The 23,408-nt window shown below is 45.4% G+C and overlaps 1 protein-coding gene across 5 annotated transcripts in view; it reads right to left on the minus strand.

Moving 5' to 3' along the window:
• Positions 1-23,408, minus strand: part of TRAF3IP3 (TRAF3 interacting protein 3) — a 108,064-nt gene that overhangs the window by 21,493 nt on the left and 63,163 nt on the right. For all 5 annotated transcript variants that reach the window (XM_088475436.1, XM_088475434.1, XM_088475439.1 and 2 more), the window contains exons 3-7: positions 17,612-17,735; positions 14,669-14,732; positions 14,013-14,037; positions 11,262-11,291; positions 7,713-7,808 (exon numbers count right to left, since the gene is read on the minus strand). In XM_088475436.1, the coding sequence (XP_088331562.1) occupies positions 7,713-7,808; positions 11,262-11,291; positions 14,013-14,037; positions 14,669-14,732; positions 17,612-17,735 (339 nt within the window). The remainder of the gene's footprint in view (positions 1-7,712; positions 7,809-11,261; positions 11,292-14,012; positions 14,038-14,668; positions 14,733-17,611; positions 17,736-23,408) is intronic.

Below are 23,408 nucleotides of genomic sequence, written 5' to 3' on the forward strand. Positions count from 1 at the left end.
CTTATGTTTGCATTAGGTCCATTTTATAGAGTTAGTACACTATTATGTGCAAATAAATCTATGCTTTTAGAAAGCTGTGTTCAACCATTTGCTAAATAAAAATAAGGGTCTTGTGTCGATCATATAGGCCTTCTAGCACTTTTCGGCATAAATGCCTTTTTAGAGGAAAAAATGTATAGAGCAAAACTGCCAGTGTATTAGTAGGCGACTACATCTAGTTGGCTGGTTGAAATGAAAATCTGCTAATGTATGGAAGCTAATGACAATTATCTATTTGCTCCCAAATGCCGGAAAACTGACAAAAACTGTTGTACAGACAAATTGGGTAAATCTAATGGTTTGTGTCTGTTTTCCAGTGTTTGGGAGCATATAGTCGATTGTCATTAGCTCCCATACATTAGCCAGCTTTATAGGGGTATTCAATATGGGTGCGATAACATCGTTTTTTGCGTTAATATCGCACTTTTTAACATTTTTGCATTAATATCACTTGTTTTAGTTTTACACCGTATTCAATTTCAAAGACTTATCGCAGATTTGAAAAGTCTTGGTGATAACTTTTCACCATTGAATAGGTGTCGAAAAAAAGTGCAGAATTGGGGTTTAGGGGTACAGGCTTAAAAAAAATAGCCTGCACCCCTGAGATTGACATTTAAAAAAGAACTGTGTCAAAAAAAGTAAAAAAAAAAAATAGGGACACCCCAAAAAATTTATTTAAAAATTGGGGTGCAAAAAAAAAAAGGGAAAATTGTTAAACAATAGGCAAATAGGTTCAGGGCTATTCTGCATGTATGCGGCAGATGTTTTGTAGAATAGAATTATAGCGGCAGGTGCACAAATGCAGAATTTTTTAAAACTTACTTTAGGGACATCAAAATATGCTAGTACCCATTTTCATGTACCCCAAATTTGATGGGACCACTTAAAAAAAACGAAAAAAATAACCTAAGTGCTCTTCTGCATCACTTCTTCAATGTCGGGAAAAAAACACCTGCTGCGGCTATTTAAAGCCCCGACTTTCAATTAAAGGCTAAAACGGGGGTACCCATAGTGTTCCCCCATGTTTTTACAACTTTAGGGGGATCTTACAATTATTTTAAGGAAAAATTCGTAACTTTACGCAAATCCAACTTCGGAGTTTCCCGTTTTCGTTAATTTGATATTGAATACAGGGATAAGCGGGAGCGCGCACCATACCTTTACGCAGAAAAAAACTCCGATATGAAACGTTAACTTCGCCAGGGAAGTTAACCTTTCATTTTGAATACCCCTCTTAGTCTCTTTGTTCTGCTCATCCCGTCCTTTTCATTGTACTCTTTATTAATACTACCATCACACAATATAACCAAAGTTGCACTAAGACAACCAAATCTACGACTGTTTTAAATTTACGACTATTAGAAGGCAGGACATCTCCAGTCCCAGAGTGCAGAACCTAAAAAATTTACATCAATCTAATATGTCTTTGCATGGGTTTCCTCCTGGTGCTTTGGTTTCTTTTCACACTCCAAACACAGCAAAAACTTACAGACACCACACAGATGGCGCCCATTGTCAGAATCAAATCAATGACCTTTGTGGGCAGGCAAAGCTAACCACTGCCTTGCCACACCATACATCAATGAAGACAAATTAACCCTATAATCAGCAGGGAGCTGTGATAATGGTTATGCATTAATACCATAGTCTGTTTAATTAAAGAGTACCAGTGTACTGTTACAGTTATACCTCTTTTCCACCAAAAACCCAGGGGCGACCTGGGTTTTCAGAATTGGTTCTAACTAGGGGTGAGCGGGTTCGGATTTCTGAAATCCGAACCCCCCCGAGCCCCCCCGATCCGAGTCAGGCTCGACTTTTCCCGCCTGACTCGGATCTGAAATCGAGGCAAAACGTCATCATCCCGCCTTCCGGGTCTCGCGGGTTTTGGATCCTATATAAGGTACCCGCGTCGGCGCCATTTTCTCACTCGGCTGTGGACAGTGAAGATGGAGGGTGGGAGTTAGGGCTGACTGGGCTGTGTAGTGTAGTGTAGTGCAGAGTAGTGTTGTGCTGCGCTGTGCTGCTGTTGTCCATAGGGGCTGTGTCCACTACTTCAAAGTCCATAGGGGCTGGCTGGACTGTGTTGTGCAGTGTCCCAGTCCTAAAGGGGTGCTGTAGTGTTGTCCAGGGGGTGCTCTGTCCATCAGGGGTGCTCCCCCCAAGTGCTAAAAAAATAATATTTTTTCTGTGTTTGTGAATTGTGTGCGCAGTAGCGGCACGTGCATCAACAAAAGTAGTGCCAAGCGTGCGCCTGTGTTATAAGTAAAGGGCCGGCTGGCTTGACCGTTAAAGGGTGCTGTAACCCCCAAAGTACACTCCAAACCAAAAAAAAAATATTTTGTGTGTTTGTGAATTGTGTGCGCAGTAGCCGCACGTGCATCAACAAAGTAGTGCCAAGCGTGCGTCTGTGTCATAAGTAAAGGGCCGGCTGGCTTGACCGTTAAAGGGTGCTGTAACCCCCAAAGTACACTCCAAACCAAAAAAATATATATTTTCTGTATTTGTAAATTGTGTGCGCAGTAGCCGCACGGGCATCAACAAAGTAGTGCCAAGCGTGCGCCTGTGTCATAAGTAAAGGGCCGGCTGGCTTGACCGTTAAAGGGTGCTGTAACCCCCAAAGTACACTCCAAACCAAATAACAAAATATTTTTTCTGTGTTTGTGAATTGTGTGCGCAGTAGCCGCACGTGCATCAACAAAGTAGTGCCAAGCGTGCACCTGTGTCATAAGTAAAGGGATGGCTGGCTTGACCGTTAAAGGGTGCTGTAACCCCCAAAGTACACTCCAAACCAAAAAAAAAAATATTTTCTGTGTTTGTGAATTGTGTGCGCAGTAGCCGCACGTGCATCAACAAAGGAGCAGCGCCAAGCGTGCGCATGTGTCCCATAAGTAAAGAGCCGGCTGGCTCATTTCTTAAAGGGTGGTGTAACCCACAAAGTGCACTACTCTCCAGCAAAAATAAAAATATATTTTCTGTGTTTAGCCGCACGTATATATCAAATCGATATAACATAAATGGAGGAGCAAACTTTCTCCAATAAAAATAAAATAGAGAAAGATCAAGAACCACTTCCTCCTAGTGCTGAAGCTGCTTCCACTAGTCATGACATAGACGATAACATGCCATCAACGTCGTCTGCCAAGGCCGATGCCCAATGTCATAGTAGAGGGCACATACAATCCCAAATGACAAAGTTCAGGAAAATGACCTTGAAAAAAACATTTAAATCAGCTGAAGAGAAACGTAAACTTGCCAATATGCCATTTACGACACGGAGTGGCAAGGAACGGCTAAGGTCGATCCCTAGTATGTTCATGACTAGTGGTTCAGCTTCACATGACGATGGAAGCCCTCCTCCCACTAAACAAATCAAAAGAGTTAAGCTGGCAAAAGCACAGCGAAGAACTGTGCTTTCTAAGAAGATATCACAAATCCCCAAGGAGAGTCCAAGTGTGGTGGTGGTTGCGATGCCTGACCTTCCCAGCACTGGACGGGAAGAGGTGGCTCTTTCCACTATTTGCACGCCCCCTGCAAGTGCTGAAAGGAGCACCCACAGTCCACTTGCTGATATGCAAATTGAAGATGTCACTGTTGAAGTACAACAGATTGAGGATACTGGTGTAGCTGGCGCTGAGGAGGAAGTTGGCGAGGAGGATTCTGATGGTGATGTGGTTTGTTTAAATCAGGCTCCGGGGGAGACAGTTGTTGTCCATGGGATGAAAAAGCCCATCACGGTCATGCCTGGGCAGAAGACCAAACATTCCACCTCTTTGGTCTGGCAATATTTCTATCCAAATCCCGACAACAACTGTCTTGCCATATGTACCATATGTAAAAGGTGAAATAAGTAGGGGTAGGGACGTCAACCACCTAGGAACATCCTCCCTTATACGGCACCTGCAGCGCGTTCATAAAAAGTTACTGTCAAGTTCAGAAACTTTGGCTAAGACCGTAAGCAGTCCAGGGACACCTAAATCCCGTTGTCCTGTTGTATCCAAGCGCCTGCAAACCACACCGTCAACTCCCTCCTCGTCAATTTCCTCCTTAGTCAGGATCGGAAGTAGTCCTGCAGGCCATGTCACTGGCATGACTGACTCTCCTATCCGGGATTCCTCCGGAGGATCCTGCATTGCTACGCCTACTGCTGCCGCTGCTGCTGTTGCTGCTGCTGGGAGTCGTTCATCATCCCAGAGAGGAAGTAGGAACACCACTACTTTTACTAAACAATTGACCCTCCAACAGTCCTTAGCGAGGAGGATGAAGTACGACAGCAGTCATCCTGAAGCAAAACGTATAACTGAGGCCTTGACTGCTATGTTGGTGTTAGACGTGCGTCCGGTATCCGCCATTAGTGCAGTGGGATTTAGACAATTGATGGAGGTAGTGTGTCCCCGGTTCCAAATCCCGTCTAGATTCCACTTCACTAGGCAGGCGATACCGAGACTGTACAGAAACGTCAGAAAAAGTGTCCTCAGTGTCCTGAAAAATGCCGTTGTACACAATGTCCACTTAACCACGGACATGTGGACAAGTGGAACAGGGCAGACTAAGGACTATATGACTGTGACAGCCCACTGGGTAGATGTATCACCTTACGCAGCAACAGCAGCAGCGTCACCAGTAGCAGCATCTCAGAAACGCCAGCTTGTTCCAAGGCAGGCTACGCTGTGTATCACCGGTTTCAGTAAGAGGCACACCGCCGACAACCTCTTAGAGAAACTGAGGGAAATCATCGCCCAGTGGCTTACCCCACTTAGACTCTCCTGGGGATTTGTGATATCTGACAACGCCACCAATATTGTGCGGGCATTACATCTGGGCAAATTCCAGCACGTCCCATGTTTTGCTCACACAATAAACTTGGTGGTGCAGAATTTTCTGAAAAGCGACAGGGGCGTGCAGGAGACGCTTTGTGTGGGCCGAAAAATTTCTGGCCACTTTCGCCATTCAGCGACTGCGTGCCGAAGACTGGAGCGCCAGCAAACACTCTTGAACCTGCCCCATCACCTGAAGCAAGAGGTTGTGACGCGGTGGAACTCAACCCTCTATATGCTTCAGAGGATGGAGGAGCAGCAAAAGGCTATACAAGCCTATACATCCACCTATGACATAGGCAAAGGAGGGGGTATGCACCTGACTCAAGCGCAGTGGAGAATGATTTCCGTGTTGTGCAAGGTTCTCCAGCCCTTCGAACTTGCCACACGTGAAGTCAGTTCAGACACTGCCAGCTTGAGTCAGGTCATTCCCCTCATCAGGCTTTTGCAGAAGCAGCTGGAGAAAGTGAAGGAGGAGCTAAGACGGAGCGATTCCGCTCGGCATGTGGGACTTGTGGATGAAGCCCTTCATTCGCTTTGCCAGGATTCCAGGGTGGTCAATCTGTTGAAATCAGACCACTACATTTTGGCCACCGTGCTCGATCCTAGGTTTAAAGCCTATGTGGTGTCTCTCTTTCCGGCCGACACAAGCCTGCAGAGGTGCAAAGACCTGTTGGTGAACACACTGTCAGCTGAAGCGGAACGTGACACGTCAACAGCTCCTTCTTCATTTTCTCCAGCAACTGGGGCTGCCAGGAAAAAACGTAGGTATCCTAAGCAACCCGCTGGCGGTGATGCAGGGCAGGCAGGACCAAGTTTGGACATCTGGTCCGGACTGAAGGACCTGGCAACAATTTCTGACATGTCTACTGTCACTGCATATGATACTGTCACCATTGACAGAATGGTGGAGGATTACATCGGTGACAGTATCCAAGTAGGCATGTCAGACAGTCCATACCTGTACTGGCAGGAAAAAGAGGCAATTTGGAGGCCCCTGTACAAACTGGCTCTATTTTACCTGAGTTGCCCCCCCTCTAGTGTGTACTCCGAAAGAGTGTTTAGTGCAGCCGAGAACCTTGTCAGCGAAAGGCGTAGGAGGTTGCTTCCACAGAATGTGGAGAAGATGATGTTCATCAAAATGAATTATCAGCTCTTCCAGGGAGACCAGCCTCCAGAACGTACAGAGGGACCTGTGGTGGTGGATTCCAGTGGGGACGAGTTAATACTCTGTGAGGATGAGGATGTACACACTGAAGAGGGTGAGGAATCGGTGGATGAGGAGGATGAGGATGACATCTTGCCTCTGTAGAGCCAGTTTGTGCAGGGACAGATTAATTGCCAGCTTGTTTTGTGGGGGCCCAAACGAACCAATCATTTCAGCCACAGTTGTGTGGCAGACCCTGGCGCTGAAATGATTGGTTTGTTAAAGTGTGCATGTCCTGTTTATACAACATAAGGGTGGGTGGGAGGGCCCAAGGACAATTCCATCTTGCACCTCTTTTTTTTCTTTGCATTATGTACAGTTTGGGGCCTAGTTTTTCAAACTGCCATCCTGTCTGCCACTGCAGTATCACGCCTAGATGGGTCACGTGTTTGTGCCGCCCACTCGTGTCGCTTAGCATAGTCATCCAGCTACCTCGGTGCAACCTTTTGGACATAAAAACACTATTGTGAGGTGTGAGGTGTTCAGAATAGACTGGAAATGAGTGGAAATTAAGGTTATTGAGGTTAATAATAGCATAGGAGCAGAAAAACCTACAAATTCTGTGATTTTAGCTGTTTTTATGCTTTTTTTCAAAAAAATACAGATCCAAAACACAAAACCCAGAACCCAAAACACGGAAGGGTGGTTTTGGCAAAACCAATCCAGATCCAAAACACGAAGAAAGATCCAGATCCAAAACACAAAACACGAAAAGTGGCCGGTGCACACCCCTAGTTCTAACCCAAGTCAGACCCCGTTTACACTGCACCTTCGATCTGGGTTACTCCTAGGTCAGCCATGTTCACACTGAACCCAGGTCTGCCCTGCTAAAGCTATAAGGTCACAAAAAGTGGGAGGTGACTGCTCCACAACCACCAATCAGCGCATTTTAGGCATGACCCAGATCGGATAACCCGGGATGCGCGGTTTACAGCTACAGGTTGAGTCTCCCATATCCAAAATGCTTGGGACCAGGGGTAATTTGGATAACGGAATATTCCGTATTTTGGAATAATTGCATATCATAATGAAATATCTTGGGAATGGGACCCCAATATACACACAGAATGCATATATGTGTTATATGCACCTTATACACACAGCCTGCAGCTCATTTTATACAATATTTTCAATAATTTTGTGGCTCAAGCAAAGTTTGTGTACATACATGAAATAAATTTATGTTTCATTTACACCCTATACACACAGCCTGAAGGTAATTTTATACCATATTTTTAATAATTTGTGCCTTAGACAAAGTTTGTGTACATTGAACCATCAAAAATCAAAGGTTTTATTATCTCAGTCATGCCAAAATTATTCCGTAATTCGGAATATTCCGTATTTCGGAATATTTGGATATGGGAGACTCAACCTGTACCAGAGTTGGATTCCCGGGTCACTTGACCAGGGTTGTTTTTCAGGGACCCTTTTCCACTGAGCCACAACCCAGGTAGACCCGGCAATAACACAGATACCCCTTTTACACTGCTGCAAAAACCTGGGTTATTAGTTACATTTTTGTGCTACTTTACTAAAAAGAGTTCATTTGCTTTTTACATTTTCTTTGAATACTGAGTTTTATTTCTATGATATATCTATAGCTGGATTTTATCAGCATGCATCTTTAATGATAGTACTGCAAAAATCACCTTCCATGACTTTTCCGAAGTCTGTACAAGAACACTGAGAAGCTCCTGCAAGATGCACAGTTTCTTCTTCAGTTTCCGCTCTCTCTGAAGTGCTTCCTGCAGATGAAAATAAAACAAGCACAAATTGCTAACTAAACTACTTTCCAGTAACTGCTGTGCACACTGATAAACATGTCAAAATCAAGGTTTAAAACTAATTGACAGCACACAAAAATTAGACAAACATATGAAACAATAAGCATGCTAGAACTATCTAGTACAGAGGTTCTCAAACTCTGTCATCAGGACCCCACACGGGTCACTTTTTCCAGGTCACCCAGCAGGTGCACAGGTGTAGTCATTACTCACTGACACATTTTAAAAGATCCACAGGTGGAGCTAATTATTTCACGCTTGATTCAAAACATGCACTGTTTGGGGTCCTGAGGACCAAGTTTGGGAACCTGTGATCTAGTATATGCATAGGGCTCAAGAAGTGTTACAGACAAAAAAAAAAATTGTAAAAAAAAAAATCTATAGCTACTTTGTGGTTAAGGTAATACATTTCCATCACAATTAATGTATTGGTTAACAATGTTTAGTATATTATAGACTGGCTGAAATACCCAGCGTTGCCCAGGTTTGATTCTTCACGTTATTAAGTTTTATTATTGATTTTGTTAAACTCACTCCAGTAGAAGACGCAGAACAGGCTCCCTGGGTCAAAGTTCTGCCCGGGGCACTCCGCCGTAAGGTCAGACTAGGACCCCAACCACTCTAATAGGCAATCCCAGACCAACTGCCACCCCTCTGTGAAGTTTTCATCCACTGGAATGCCCAGAACAGGCTCCCTGGGTCAAAGTTCTGTCCAGCGTACAAGAATGGGAACTCAACCCCCTAGTATGTCTTCTCGGATCCAATCTTACCACTGTGAAGTTTTCGTCCAAATTATGTGATGTTGTCCAAATCCATCCATTGGAAGGCCCATTACAGGCTCCCCGGGTCAAAATTCTGCCTAGCGTACACCAACGAGAGGCTCAACCGGGACCTCAACCCCCTACTATGTCTTCTGGGATCCAAAGTTACCACTCTGTAAAGTTTTTGTCCAAATCCACCCAGTGGAAGGCTCAGAACAGGCTCCCTGGGTCAAAGTACTGCCCAGCATACACCAATAGGAGGTCCGACTGAGACCCTAACCCCTCTAAAACAGGGCCAGAATCCAACAGGACCACCTCGCGTTGGTTTTATCCCAATCGGTGCAGGGGTGTCTGAATGTTTAACTGGACAAACAAACGGACCAATGCATTTTATATATAGGATAGTATTAGAAAGCAATATGGCAGACAATTTGGAATCACTAAGAATTTATTTTTAAAGAATTTATACTTTTTTTTATCAAGGTTTCATTAAATTAATTTAAAAATATAGCGAATACATTACTAATGTTGCATATAACTGTTATTGCTTAAAATTACTGATTTATCATTTATTATTCACAAATGTCTGCAAAGCCACATTTTCAGCAGTCAATACTCCAGAGACCTAATGACAAGTTTATCCTTATGTTGAAATGTTAATTGGTCATTAGAATTGTGTTAGCACAAATTAAACCCATTATTCAGTTCAATAACGTAAACGGTCTTACCTTGCGTGGCAAGCTACAGTATTGTACTGGTAATTCTATAATTAATTTATCGGTTCAAAAAAAAGGGCAAAACAAAAACAGCTCTCAAGAAAAACATTTTGTTGTTTTGAGAAATGAAGGCTATCCCATGTGTCAGATTGCCAAGACAAGGCTGCTACCATACAAAGCTGTCCACTACTGTCCTGAGAGAAAAGGGCAAACTGGATCTAAGCAGAATGCACACCTGCACTCGGTGAAGTACATCAGAGTTTGCCGTTTGTTAAACAGACACCTAAATGGTCCTGAGCTGGTGACTTCCTTAAATAGTACACACCAAATACCGTTATCACCTATCACAGTAAAAAGAGATTACTTGGAATGCTGACCTTATAAGCAGAGTTGCACAGAAAGCCATACTTAAAACTGGCAAATAGGAAAAAAAAAAGGTTTAAATGGACCAAAGAGCACATACATTGGATGGCTATTGACTAGAAAAGAGTATTATGGACATAGAAGTCTAAAGGCTCACACACACGTAACGATATGCTCTATGAGCGATATCGTTTAGTGTTTCCCTTGCATTGCCAGGCTCAATGTCATTGCCGACATTGAACATACACACTGAACGATATAATTAACGATATCGTTCAGTGACGGCACCTCCCTCATCCCTGAACATGCACAACCTGACAATATTGTCTGGTTGCCCTGCAAGCTCAGACGATGAAAGACATAGTTAAGGATTCGCGGGAGCGTGCATCGTTAACGATATCATGCACGATTTTGAACGTTATGAACGATAACGATATTGTTTATCGTCAAGTGTGTATGCGGCTTAAGTTATAGGTGTTTGCTTTACATCTCACATATTTTCTCCTTTTTGAGTTAGAGAAGTACCTTCTATTATGCATGATGGATGAAATTTAATTGTACGGTGCTGTTTTGTTAATGGTAACATGGGAACAAACAGTGAGCTGGAGTACTGTCCTTGATTAATTTTGCAACACAATCTCCAGATCTTAACCTTATTGAGCTCTAGTGATTGTGAGATGGGCTTGATTGTAGGTGAGGGACAAATGTCCTCCCAGCCAGTCACACCCCTGGGAAGAGCTACAGAAGTTGTTGGTACAAATTTTCCCTAAACAGCTTCACAAACTGACAGAATGTCAAACGTCGCTAAAGCTGCAATTGCTGTAAATGGAGGACTGCATGATGAGGGTAAAGTTTGATGAATGGAATGGTTATATGAAATAAAAATAAGATTTAGGTCATTGAATTGTATTCAAGTAGGTCATTGATTTAGTAATCAAGTAGACAAAGTTTGTCATCTATTATTTTCACCATTACTGATTTTGAGTTCCTTTAATTAAAGTTTAAAAATGTTTTTCATTGCTTCTGCCTTAATAAAGGCATGTATCCTATAATATTAATGATCAGCCAGCCTAAAAATACAACGTCTATAGTCTCATAACATGCTGATCCTGACCAACATCTGATCTGGATCTCTCAGATGTCAAATTGTGGCAAAGAAATGCAGAGCTTGTGTATGCACTTTACTGTGTGTGCAGTCACTGACCCCGCTAATTGTGCTCCAGAAGGATCTTTGAACTTGACCTAAATGCCAGTTGGATTTATCCAATTTGGCCACACACATATGATACCTAATTGGAGAAATGAATTCACTGCTGTCCATACATTAGCATTGATACCAAAATAATGGAAAACCACACTTTTAAAATTTTCTAAGCATTATAACATATTATGCCGTTGCCATGTCACTCTGAATCACTATATCGGTGATCAATTTAATAAAATTGAAAATGTCCAACAGACTGGAAGTATTGTTGAAAATAATACATGCCTGTATCTTTTTAACCAGTTAAGTAGACAAATATCACATGACATTGTAAGTAGAAGTTTTATGACAAAATATCATCATTACGAACCATGAGGTAGTCAGAAAGCTGGAGCAACTCCTAGAACAAAAGAAATAGCATGTATGTAAAATATGTCATTCATTCAGGTTCTTTTCCAAAAGTGTTAGGATAAGTTAGTGCTTCAAGAGACAAACTATTTTGACGCTGCACTAATATGAGTAAACTTTCAAAAGATAGTGCTAAGCCAGAGCTAAATGTTAATTTACTGGCCTACTTAGATGGGTAAAAATGCAACACACAATGGGCCTGATTCTAAGTTGGGAGTAAAGCAAAAAAGAACAAGTAACTGACCACTTTGGCAAACCCATGATGCATTGCAGGTGGGGCAGATTTAAAATTTGCAGAGAGGGGTGTGTCCAAGTGTAAATTGCAATCAGGAGGGCAAGTTCATGCCAGGTGCATGGAGGCAAATAGACTGTGGTGCCAACCCCCAACCCCGATGGCTCTGGCTTGCAGCAGCCCACTGGTGTCTCTCCATCCCCCTAGTGTTTCTCCAACCAGCCTCCAGTTCGCCAGCCCCTTCTGTCTATCCAGCCTCCCCAGTGTCTCTACAGTTCCTGTCCCCGCATCCCTCCAGCTCCAGCCCACAGACACTTACTTTCTCCTAGGTCTTCTGGCTGCGACGCGGCTCGTCTGACTTTCAGTGGTGCAGCACAGCATGACGTCACACAGGTCGCATCGCAAATCTTCCCGCCACCGGTTGGTGCAATAAAGTTTTTTGTTTATTGTGACTGATCAGCAGGGCTCGGGCAGCGATTATAGATGGATTCATCTGTGTGCCCCTTGTACCTCCAGTTGCGGGGCCTGCTCCCTGGTGCCCCCCTGACAGCTGGCACCCAGAGGCCAATGACTCCACTGCCTCTTGTAGTTCCGGCATTGATTGTAGTGTAGTGCTATAATTGTAGGCTACAGTCAAAAGCAGCCAGTATTTACCCTGCATGCAAAAAATAAATAAATGTATGTACACCCCTTACATTGCACCATGGTTTGTCCAGATGCACAGTAAAGCCGGCCATACACTAACTCCCAATATCCCATTACAGTCCAGGATTTAAGCATATCCATGCTTGAGCCCAGATGGTTAAAGTCAAATTGACTGATATGCTAATTAACGGGCATATCCAATTATGTGCGAGTTTTCAAAACATTTTTGGTATTCAATAGGGAGAGAGTTTTTAATTTTTTTTGTGCACTCAATTTTTTTGGAGTGCCCCCACAGCAGGTCCAATTTTTCTTAAAATCCATATTTTAAGGAAAAATTTTCGCCACCTGTTCTGGACCCCTTGGGAAACTAATGACTAATTAAGCAATTGGAAGTTTCCAATTAGCTTAATTAGTCCTTAATTACTCACCTTCTGCAGCTGCCCTTCTCCTCCTCCTCTTCTCCAGCGTTGCAGACAGCTTCCAAGGAACGGCAGGGAACAGGAACCGCTCCTAACCCTGCATCCCACTACCCCTGCACCCCCTTCGCTGCACGCACCTACCTATACTACCACCGCTAACCTTGCACATCTACACTACCCCAGGAACTACATCTTCCATAAGTCCCCTCCTCCTCCCAGCATCCTTCCCAGCAACTTGACCGGCAGGAGGGGAGCTGGCAGGGAGGGTGAAAGACCCAGGAGTGGCCAGAACACATCGGTAAGTGCCCTCTGTTACACAACTCATCTTTATTTCCCTCCCCCGCAGAATATTACTCGGAAAAAAATCTGAAACCAATTTTGTTATTGTATACCACAGGTATCGGGAGTACACATACCTGCGGTAATCCAAAATTGCTCGAGAGGTCTGCGTAATTTCTTGTGGCCAAAATCCCGCAATCAATTGGATATGTCCCTCAGTATGAGATTTGGGAGCAAATGGCTGATTGTCAGATTTTCATTCCAACCAACCAACCAACTAGTTGGTCTAGTGTAAGGGTGGGCAATTAGCGGCCCCCCAGCTGTTGTAGAACTACACATCTCAGCATGCCCTGCTACAGTTTTGCTATTTGGCCATTTTAAAACTGTTGCAAGGCATGCTGGGATGTGTAGTTCAGCAACAGCTTATTGCCCACCCCTGGTCTAGTGTATTGCCAGCTGTACTTGCTCTTTTTTGCTTTACTCCAAACTCAGAATCAGTCCCAATGTGATCATATACCCAGATCTGTATACAATATTGCAACAAACGTGAACACAATTGCATGTATCTACAGTAGCTGTTCAGACATTGGCGGAATAAATGGTTTGCAAATTAAAGAGAGAAATTTCCACGGATTGCTGAAATCTTCATTAGTGCAGTAGTTTCTCAGCAGGTCATGTTTTCAGGATTTCTGTCTATGGAAGCAGGTGGGACAATTACTTACCCAGCAAATAGATTAACTCACCTGTGCATGATTAAAGAAATCCTCAAAACATGACCTGTTGGTGGTACTTGAGGACTGGAGTTGAGAACCCCTGCACAAATGGATAACATCCAAATATCTGATATTTCATTTTGAGCAAAGAAAGCTTTCCAATTTTGTCATATTATCCCAAAATCAAAACATACATACATCCATACATACATATATAGCTAGCAATGCTGTATAGTTAAGGTCTACTATTCCAGCAATAAAAGTAAAAAGCTAGTAAACCCAACGCATAAGCCAATATACATGTAACATACACTAGTTCAATAAATGTTCCTCTTAACTTTAAATTGTAGCTACAGTATGAAACATACCCTTACTACATGTAGCACTGTTGATATAAACAATACAGTAGAAATGCGTATACTTACGCCGTTCAAAACAGCTGTGGCGCAACTGTAAAGCAAAGAAAAACTCAATAAAAGTGGCAATAGATAGAAAGAGTATAACCACAGTGAGAGTCAAGGAAACACTGCAGTTTTACTGTTCACAAAAATGCAGATGTTTTAATGTACTACATGTTACCTCAAAACACAAAACACTCAGGTATTGAGTTTAACTTACAAGATGACCATTACTTGTACAAAGCAATGCATATATTTAAGTCAAATATTTATGGAACTACGCCTCCTAGCATGCCTTGCTATTAAGGCATGCTAAAACTGTGATAGGGCATGCTGGGATGTGTAGCTCTACAGAAGCTGAGAGGGAGAGAGCAGGTACTAATTACCTGGGCCTGTTGGAGGGGCCTGGGTCCAACGGCCCCTCCCTGTTTTAATACTGGCCGGGCAGCGGGACATACAGGCAGTTAACGGGGGGCTTTGCGGGTCGTGTTGGGGTAGTGGCGCTAATCTCCGTGTCCCAGTACATGGAGGGGTAGGGGACAGACACTGTTTGGCTTTGTGCCAACGAAAGGCAAAATCATTGACCACTGATGTTTGTTAATCATCGGTGGTCGATGGCCGTCCCTAGGCTGGAGCCACAGGTTGCCTACACCTGGTCTACTGCAACATCACACCTTACTCACTCAGTTTGCTGGCTGGTGTCCCTCTTCAGACAAATCACTGGCACTTCCTGGTCTGTTTGAACACCTGTGAATAAATTATAATAAAATAATATTTTTGCTGCTATTATTAAATAGCATTACTTTGTTGAGAAACATTTGTATCACATCACTAACAATATCAAAATGTTAAGCTAGATTCCCATGTGCCCTTCATTTGCTTGTCATATAGTCCACAGGTTTTCAAACTCAGTTCTCAGGACCCCTAACAATGCATGTTTTCCAGGTCTCCTCAAAGAATCGGACCACCTGTGGATCCTTTAAAATGTGTCAGTGAGTAATGAATGCACCTGTGAACCAGCTGGTGTCCGATTGGCTCCAAATGTTTTCTGCAGCAGGACAATGACCCCAAACATACAGCCAATGTGATTAAGAACTATCTTCAGTGTAATGTAGCAATTCGCATGCAGACAGGCTATAGATAGAAGAAGGTGGCAGCTGATGGTCTGACATGGAGCTCTCCACTAGTGTATGGTGGCTTCTCAGGAGCTGGGTAGGGGTGCCATGTATTGGGCGGCCGTGATGGTATACTCCGGGTATATAATTACAGCCCTAAGTGGAGTGAATATGTTGTGGACAATTGAGGAGGTGTCCCTTCAGAGCTGGAGCCCGGCGGCAGGCGCCTCTTTTGTCTCCCATAGTTCTTCCCCTGCACAGAGCCCTGATCTCAACATTATCAAGTCTGTCTGGGATTACATGAAGAGACATAAGGATTTGAGCAAGCCTACATACACAGAAGATCTGTGGTTAGTTCTCCAAGATGTTTGGAACAACCTCCCTGCCGAGTTCCTTCAAAAACCGTGTGCAAGTGTACCTAGAAGAATTGATGCTGTGTTGCAGGCAAAGGGTGGTCACACCAAATATTGCTTTAATTTAGATTTCTCTTCTGTTCATTCACTTTGCATTTTGTGAATTGATAAAAAATAAAACTATTAACAATTTTGAAATCATTCTTACTTTGCAGCATTTTTTCCACACCTACCTAAAAACTTTTGCACAGTACTGTACATACAAAAACATAATACACGCCTGAATGTAATTCAGCATCAGAAGAGTATTCGTAGACAGGCAATTATGGGGCCTGATTCAGACCCACTCGCAAGCGGCTGTCCGCTCGCAAGTGGGTCGATGTTGTGCACTGCACATGCGCACGACGGCGGGAGCTACGTCGTGCGCATGCGCCAGACGCAACGAGCGAAGGACTTTCCTTCGCTCGTTGTGTCTGATCAAAGGGGGCGTGCTGTCGATGTTGATTGACAGCACGCCCCCTTTGGTGGGCGTGCCCGGGGTGTGCCTCCCTGACGGGGGCGTTCCCAAGGGAACGCCTACCGTCAGAAGCCGGCCCACTGACATCACTAGTGATGTCAGTGGGAGTGATTTTGGCTCTGATAGAGCCAAAATCACTCCGGGCCTTGCAGTTGAAAAACTCAACCGCAGGCTCTGGCTCGCAGTGGCGATGGTCGCGATGGTCAAGACCATCGCGGCCATCAAACTGCACGCTCGTATAGGCTGTGGGTGGTGACCTACAGCTATACGAGCGTCCAGGAGGACGCTCCATAATTATGGAGGGCTGCCCTCATTCAGAGCGTGCGCTCTGGTCAGAGCGTACGGCTCTGAATGAGGGCCATGGTCAGTTTACAAGTGCTGGTGAAAGTCACCATCATTATCCACTATTTGCATCTGCCCTTGATCACTTGTAAATAATGTGCCTCTCTCAGACCTAAATGATAGGTTGCTATAGGCAACTTCTCCACTCTTTAGAAGGCTTGATACATTTCCCCGCCAGTCCCTAAATAATTTGAATAGTGAATCACCAAGTATAGTGGAACAATGTACAGAAAATCTGCGAGAGGACTGAGTAATAACCTGACACCGCTGATCTAATCTGTATATGCACTAGAAGCACTAAAAATTGCTTAACAATATGAGGTACGAGAACAATATGAGGAACGAAGAGCCCATCTGTATTCTCTGACTGTCTGCACAGAACACCGCTCTAATGCTATGTGACACTGAGTGGGAGGGATTGAATGAGAAGTGACATGGATAGTGAGTGGGAGGGAGTTAATGAAGAGTTGGATGGACGGTGAGTGGGAGGGATGAGGAGTGAGAACTGGTCCCTGCTGACGCTATCCATGACTGTCAATCATGGACAATGGCACAGATTTATAGCCAGCTGGTTTGTGAAAAATGCTGGGTGGTACACCTGTTCAAAAGGGCCTCGGGAGAATACTGGACACGAATGCAACAAAGCATTTATAGGTTTCTACCCAGACCAATTATGTCTTCAAGTAATATAGGTACTATTTCTGAAAAAATAACAATTTTGATATTCCTAGTGGTGAAAATTGCAAAGAGACAGATCACAAAAGAGGACATTAGTACAGGTTGAGTCTCCCATATCCAAAATACACCTGGTTCCAAGCATTTTGGATATCGGAATATTCCGTATTTTGGAATATTTGCATACCATAATGAAATATCTTGGGAATGGGACCCAAATCTAAACACAGAATGCATTTATGCTTATATACACCTTATACATACAGCCTGCAGGTAATTTTATACAATATTTTCAAAAATGTTGAGGCTCAAACAAAGTTTGTGCACACATTTATGTTTCATATACACCTTATAGACAAAGCCTGAAGGCAATTTTATACCATTTTAATAATTTTGTGTTTTAAACAAAGTTTGTGTACACTGAACCATCAAAAACAAAGGTTTTACTATCTCAAGTCATGCTCAAAAAATTCCGTATTTCGGAATATTTGGATATGGGAGACTCAATCCTGTAGAACATAACATGAAACCTAAAACATATATAACAGTTGTCTGTGTTGTAATACATCATTTTGATAAAGATTACCTGAAATATGAGTAGCATTGTAAGCACAATAATCTTACCTGTCTCACTCTTGGGTACATCATTCTTGTTGGTTCTAGTATGTAAAAACTCTGAAAAGATGTCTGTTTTTGCATTTCTACAGTCAAACGGATAGGTCTTGGAGCGATTATGATGCCAAGATAACTGCACGGTTGAAATAATCAAATTAGAAAAATAAAATACATAAGTCTACGTTATATATATAACTCATGTTGTGTAAGTGATCAGTAAAAAGATACCTATGTATGTGAAATCATGTGAAAATGGGACTGCAGAAATGTGGTACACATACACAGTGCCTGGGTGCCCCCCCTGTCCGGGCCGTGCAGCTGCTCTGATTAATGAAAAGGATGTGCGCGTCTGCCGGCGAGGACAGAGAAGGGGACTGGCTGGGGGGTGGGGATACAGAAGGGGGGCCTGCTGGGGAGTGGGGATACAGAAGGGGGGCCTGCTGGGGAGTGGGGACACAGAAGGGGGGCCTGCTGGGGAGTGGGGACACAGAAGGGGGGCCTGCTGGGGAGTGGGGACATAAAAGTCTGGGGAGTAGGGCCATAAAGGCTGGGTCTGCAGGGGAGTGAGGACAGAGAAGGGGACTGGCTGGGAAGTGGGGATACAGAAGGGGGGCCTAATGGGGAGTGGGGATACAGAAGGAGGGCTGCTGGGGATTGGAGATATAAAAGGCTGGAGCTGGCTGGGTAGTGGGGATATAGAAGGACATAGAAGTGGGGCTGGCTGGGGAGTGGGGACATAAAAGGTTGGGGTTGGTGGGGAGTGGGGACATAGAAGGGGAGCCTGCTGGGGAGTGGGGACATAAAAGTCTGGGGAGTAGGGCCATAAAAGCCTGGGCCTGCTGGGCAGTGAGGACAGATAAGGGGACTGGCTGGGGAGTGGGGATACAGAAGGGGGCCTGCTGGGGAGTGGGGATACAGAAGAGGGGCCTGCTGGGGAGTGGGGACACAGAAGGGGGCCTGCTGGGGAGTGGGGACACAGAAGGGGGGCCTGCTGGGGAGTGGGGACATAAAAGTCTGGGGAGTAGGGCCATAAAGGCTGGGTCTGCTGGGGAGTGAGGACAGAGAAGGGGACTGGCTGGGAAGTGGGGATACAGAAGGAGGGCTGCTGGGGATTGGAGATATAAAAGGCTGGAGCTGGCTGGGGAGTGGGGATATAGAAGGGCTGCTGGGGCGTGGGGACATAGAAGGGGAGCTGGTGGGGAGTCAGGGCACACAGAAAAAGGGTTGCTTGGGCATTAGAAGCGGGGCTGCTGGGGACATAGAAGGGGTTCTGCTTTGGCTAGGGAAACTGAAGCTGGCCTGGCTGGACATATAGAAGGAAGGGGGGCTGCTGGGGCTGGCTCTGGACACATAAAGGGGGCTGCTGGTCCTGGCTACAGACTTAAAAGGGGTACACAGGTGGGGCGCCTGGGACACAGAAGGGAGACGACTGGGGACACAGAAAGGGGGACTACTGGGACTGCATGGGGACACAGAAAGGGGGCCTACTAGTGCTGCCTGGGGACACAGAAAGGGGGCCTACTGGGACTGCCTGGGGACACAGAAGGGGGACCGCTGGGGATGGGGACACAGAAAGGGGGCTGACTGGGGACACAGAAAGGGGGCAGGGGGCTGGCTGGGAACACAAAAGGGGGCTGCTAGTGCTGGCTCTGGACACAGAAGGGGGCTGCTGGGTGTGGAAACAGAAGGGGGGCTGCTGGAGCTGAGGACACGGAAGGGGGACTGCTAGCGATAGGGATACAGTAGGGGAACTGGTTGGGATGGAGACACAGAAGTAGGGCTGCTGGAGCTGGGTACAGAGAAGGGGGTTGGCTGCAGGGCTGGACTTGCAGAGACACTGGGGGGTCTGCCCTGCATTTATTACACTCATAACACCTCCGCATCCCTTAGCTCCCCTCTTCCTCAGCAGTGTCATATCAGAGCAGGCTGCTGTGGGTGATACTGCAGGGACATTAGTTTGAAGGAAGCAGCTTGCTGGTGCTGCCCGTGGCGATGTGAGGTGAATATTGAGGGAAGGGTTAGGGTGCTGTGATGTGGTGAATAATGAAGGAAGGTGGGGGTGTGTTGTGATATGATGAAGGGGGAGAGTGCATTGAAGTGGGGAAGTGCTGTGAGAGGAGAACATTGAAGGGGAAGGGGTGCTGTGTTCAGACCTGCCAACTGACTTTCGCCCTGTCACCCTCATCATCTGCCCCACATACTCACCCTATCACCTACCAGACCTGTCCTCTTACACTTATCCTGTCACCTAACAGACCTGTTCCCGCACACTCACCCTGTTGCTTACCATACCCGTCTCCGCATACTCACCCTGTCATCCACCAGACCTGTATCCAGAGACTCTCTGACCCTGCCAAACACCAGACCTGTGCCGTCCACGGCTTCTGCTACTGACATGTTAGGTCAGTTGTCTGTGAGGGGGCTGGGGTGTATTTTTTTTTTCCATGTGTGGTTTATTCCTCTGGGACAAATTTTTTTTCCTATGGGAGCAAATGTGTTTTATTTTTTCCTGTGAGGAGCAATGGTTTTTTTTCCCTGTAGGAGCCAAAATTGTGTGTTTTTTAATATTAAATATAGTAAAAGTATTAATTATGGATATAGTTGGATGGAGGCGCTCAAAAATGTCTCATACAGGGTGCTAGTGAGTGGGGAGTCCTGTGATGTGGGCACTGGATCGGCCGAGGGAGTGCTGTGAGGCGTTTGCTAAAGGGGCTGGGGGTGCTGTGTGCTGGGGAGGGGAGTGCTGTGAGGTGGCAATGAAGGGGGGTGCTGCTTGGTGGACAATGAAAGGGACTGTGAGTGCTCGGAGATGGACATTGGGTGCTATTAGGGGGGCAGTAAGGGAATCAATGAGTGAGCTGGGAGGGGTAAGTGGTATATGGAAGGGACTGCCAGTGAGACAGCTATGAAAGGGGCAATCAGGGAGATACACAAGGATAATAAGACAACAATGGAGGGGGCTGGGACCAGTCTGGGGGCACTGCATAAGGGGCACTATTTAAGCCTGGAGGGAGGGGGCGATGAGACAGCGATGGAGAGGGCAGTAATATAGATATGGGCAGGGAGAGGGCAATGAGATAGATCCATGCACTCTAAATTATGTTGGCTGATAGTTGCAGATTCAGGGGGAGGAATCTAAATTATTTGACACTTAAATGCAGGTATTTATTCCCCCTCTTTTCCAGACAGGTCTGAAACTTTCCAAGATTTAAACAACTACCAATGGAGCTTAGACCACCAGCTGGCAGGTAAGACAGAAATTGTCTTGGCCTTGGTTATTGCAGTGTTCTCCCCAGAAATTTTTTCCAGCCGGGTAGAATCAAGAAGTAGCCGGGTGGGGGCCTTCGCAATTATGTGCACTCCGGGAAAAGGGGTATCTCCCTTACTATTCCAGCCCGACAGCTCTCAGGCTGCTCCCCCACTGGCTCTCAGTCAAAAGTGCCCATTATGCAGTGCCCCCTGTAGTTGTGCCCTTTATACAGTGCCCCTGTAGTTTTCCCCTTTATACATTGCCCCCTGTAGTTTTCCCCTTTATTCATTGCCCTCTGTAGTTTTCCTCTTTATACAGTGTCCCCTGTAGTTATCCCCTTTATACATTGCCCCCTGTAGTTTTCCCCTTTATGCATTGTCCCCTGTAGTTTTGCTTTGTCCTTATGCAGTGCCCCCAGGCTGAAGTAGTGGCCCTATGCAGTGCCCCCAGGCTGAAGTAGTGCCCCTATGCAATGCCTCTAGGCTGGTCACTTATGCAGTGCCCCGAGGCTTAAATAGTGCCCCTTATGCAGTGTCCCCAGACTGGCCCCTTATGTAGTGCCCCCAGGCTTAAATAGTGTCACCTATGCAGTGCCCCCAGACTGGCCCCTTATGCAGTGCCCCCAGGCTTAAATAGTGCCCCTTATGCAGTGCCCCCAGACTGGTCCCAGCCCCAGCCCAGACCTTACCTTAACATGCTAGGCGCTTGCTCCCTCGCTCTGACTGGATCTAATAGATCCAGCAGGCGTGCAGGGCAGGCTCCTCACATCGCAGGTGACGTCATGATGTCACCCGCGCAGTGCATCACTGGGAATGCTTGCCTCTGAAGCGATCAGAGGCTTCTTTAGCCTCTGGTCGCTTCAGAGGCCAGCGTTCCACAGCAGGAGTCGTCGAGGGTGACTGCGAATGCGACGGGGGAAAATAAGCTTTCTCCTTATGTCAGACCTTGCACACCCAAATCACTTTCACCAATAATCCCCAATAATTTTGGTTCATTGTATCCAGTAACGGAGGCCAAAGCCTCTGCACTCTTGTCATCAACTCAACTTATGACCACCATTCTACCCTAATTCCCTCTCTCTCTAACCTCCAAGTACACCTGTGGAACACCTTTTAGACTGGTCTCTCTCCTTCCAAAGGAAACATTAAAAAAAAAAAAAAATACACCTTTACCCATCCTCCTATTTTAGTACTTACCCGAACATCAAAGCACAAAACTCATCAATGATCTACTTTTAGCAAAGTACAAAGCCTAAGGTTGCTTCTCTGTACTCATCATTCTAGACCTCTTGCTGCTTTCGATATCGCTGACAAAAAACATCATTCATCTAACCACTCCTTCAACATCTCTCTCTCTTAATCATCTGTGAAGGTCCCACGTTTCTCTCTTTGCTGCACACATATTTCTTCACCACCTCCTATCAAATCTCCCTAACCATTAACAATACCATAATTTCTTCAATCTCCCAAATTTACTGCCTTAGTGTCACTCTCTGCTTTACAAACTCTCTCTCTCAGGGGTAAATTTACTAAGCTCGAATGACATAGAATGAGACAAAAACGAGGGTAACATGTTTTCGGACACATAGGCCATCGGTCCTACTCGGCAGCTTTTTGCCATAGGACCTAGACATTTACTAAGGATTCGTATTTGTTATAACGGGCAAAAATATAGTGCAAATCGTCCGCAAAAGACGCCAAATAGAAATCGCAAATAAAACAGCTTTTTCAATTCGAGTCTTACATATGAACATACTTAACCATCACTGACAACTCTGCACGCACGGATCAGGGATCATGGAGATTCATGATACATGCATCTGTGTTTTAAAAAAATAAACACAGATGCACGGACAGACCAGCGAGATCTGTCTGTGCTTCTGTGTTTACAAAAATAAAAAACCTGTGTAACCAGCACCGGGCATTGGAGACCCAGTACTGGTCATGCTAAATAAAGGAGACAAACGATGTAGGGGTCCCCTTTATTAAGCACAACCAGCACCAGGCTATTCAGAACCAGCCCTGGTTGCAAAAATACAGGGAACAAACGACATAGGGGTCCCCTGTATTTAGCGAAACCAGAACTGGGATCTGATCCGGTCCTGGTTCTAGAATTACAGGGGATAAAAAGCGTAGGGGTCCCCTCTAATTTTCATAAACAGCACCAAACATTTTCTAGCAGGGGGTAATGCCACAGCCAGGGGAACCCTTTCACTGGGTCCCCCAGCCAAAGCATTACCTTTGACTGCTAGTCAGCTCAGGTCGGCGATCCCTGAGGAGCTGAGTACCCCCCCCCCAATACAGGGGTCCCTCTCCAGGGCACCCCAGGCCTAGGCTGATAGCCCGGGGCTATCCCCGCCAACCCCTGGAGCGGTGGGTGCTGGGTTGAACTACATGTCCCAGCAAGACCCCCCTGCATGTTGGTAGGAATCCATAGGGTACCGTAAGATACCTTTGCGGTTCTCACCATTGAAGTCAATGGTGGCAAAAGTTCATTGACTGCGAGGCTGAAGGCTCGCCTCTCTCAGCCAATGAGCACTCAGCACCGTGATTTCTA

Source organism: Taudactylus pleione, unplaced genomic scaffold (assembly GCF_031769625.1).
Source record: "Taudactylus pleione unplaced genomic scaffold, aTauple2 ptg000172l, whole genome shotgun sequence".
Classification (NCBI taxonomy): Eukaryota; Metazoa; Chordata; class Amphibia; order Anura; family Myobatrachidae; genus Taudactylus; species Taudactylus pleione.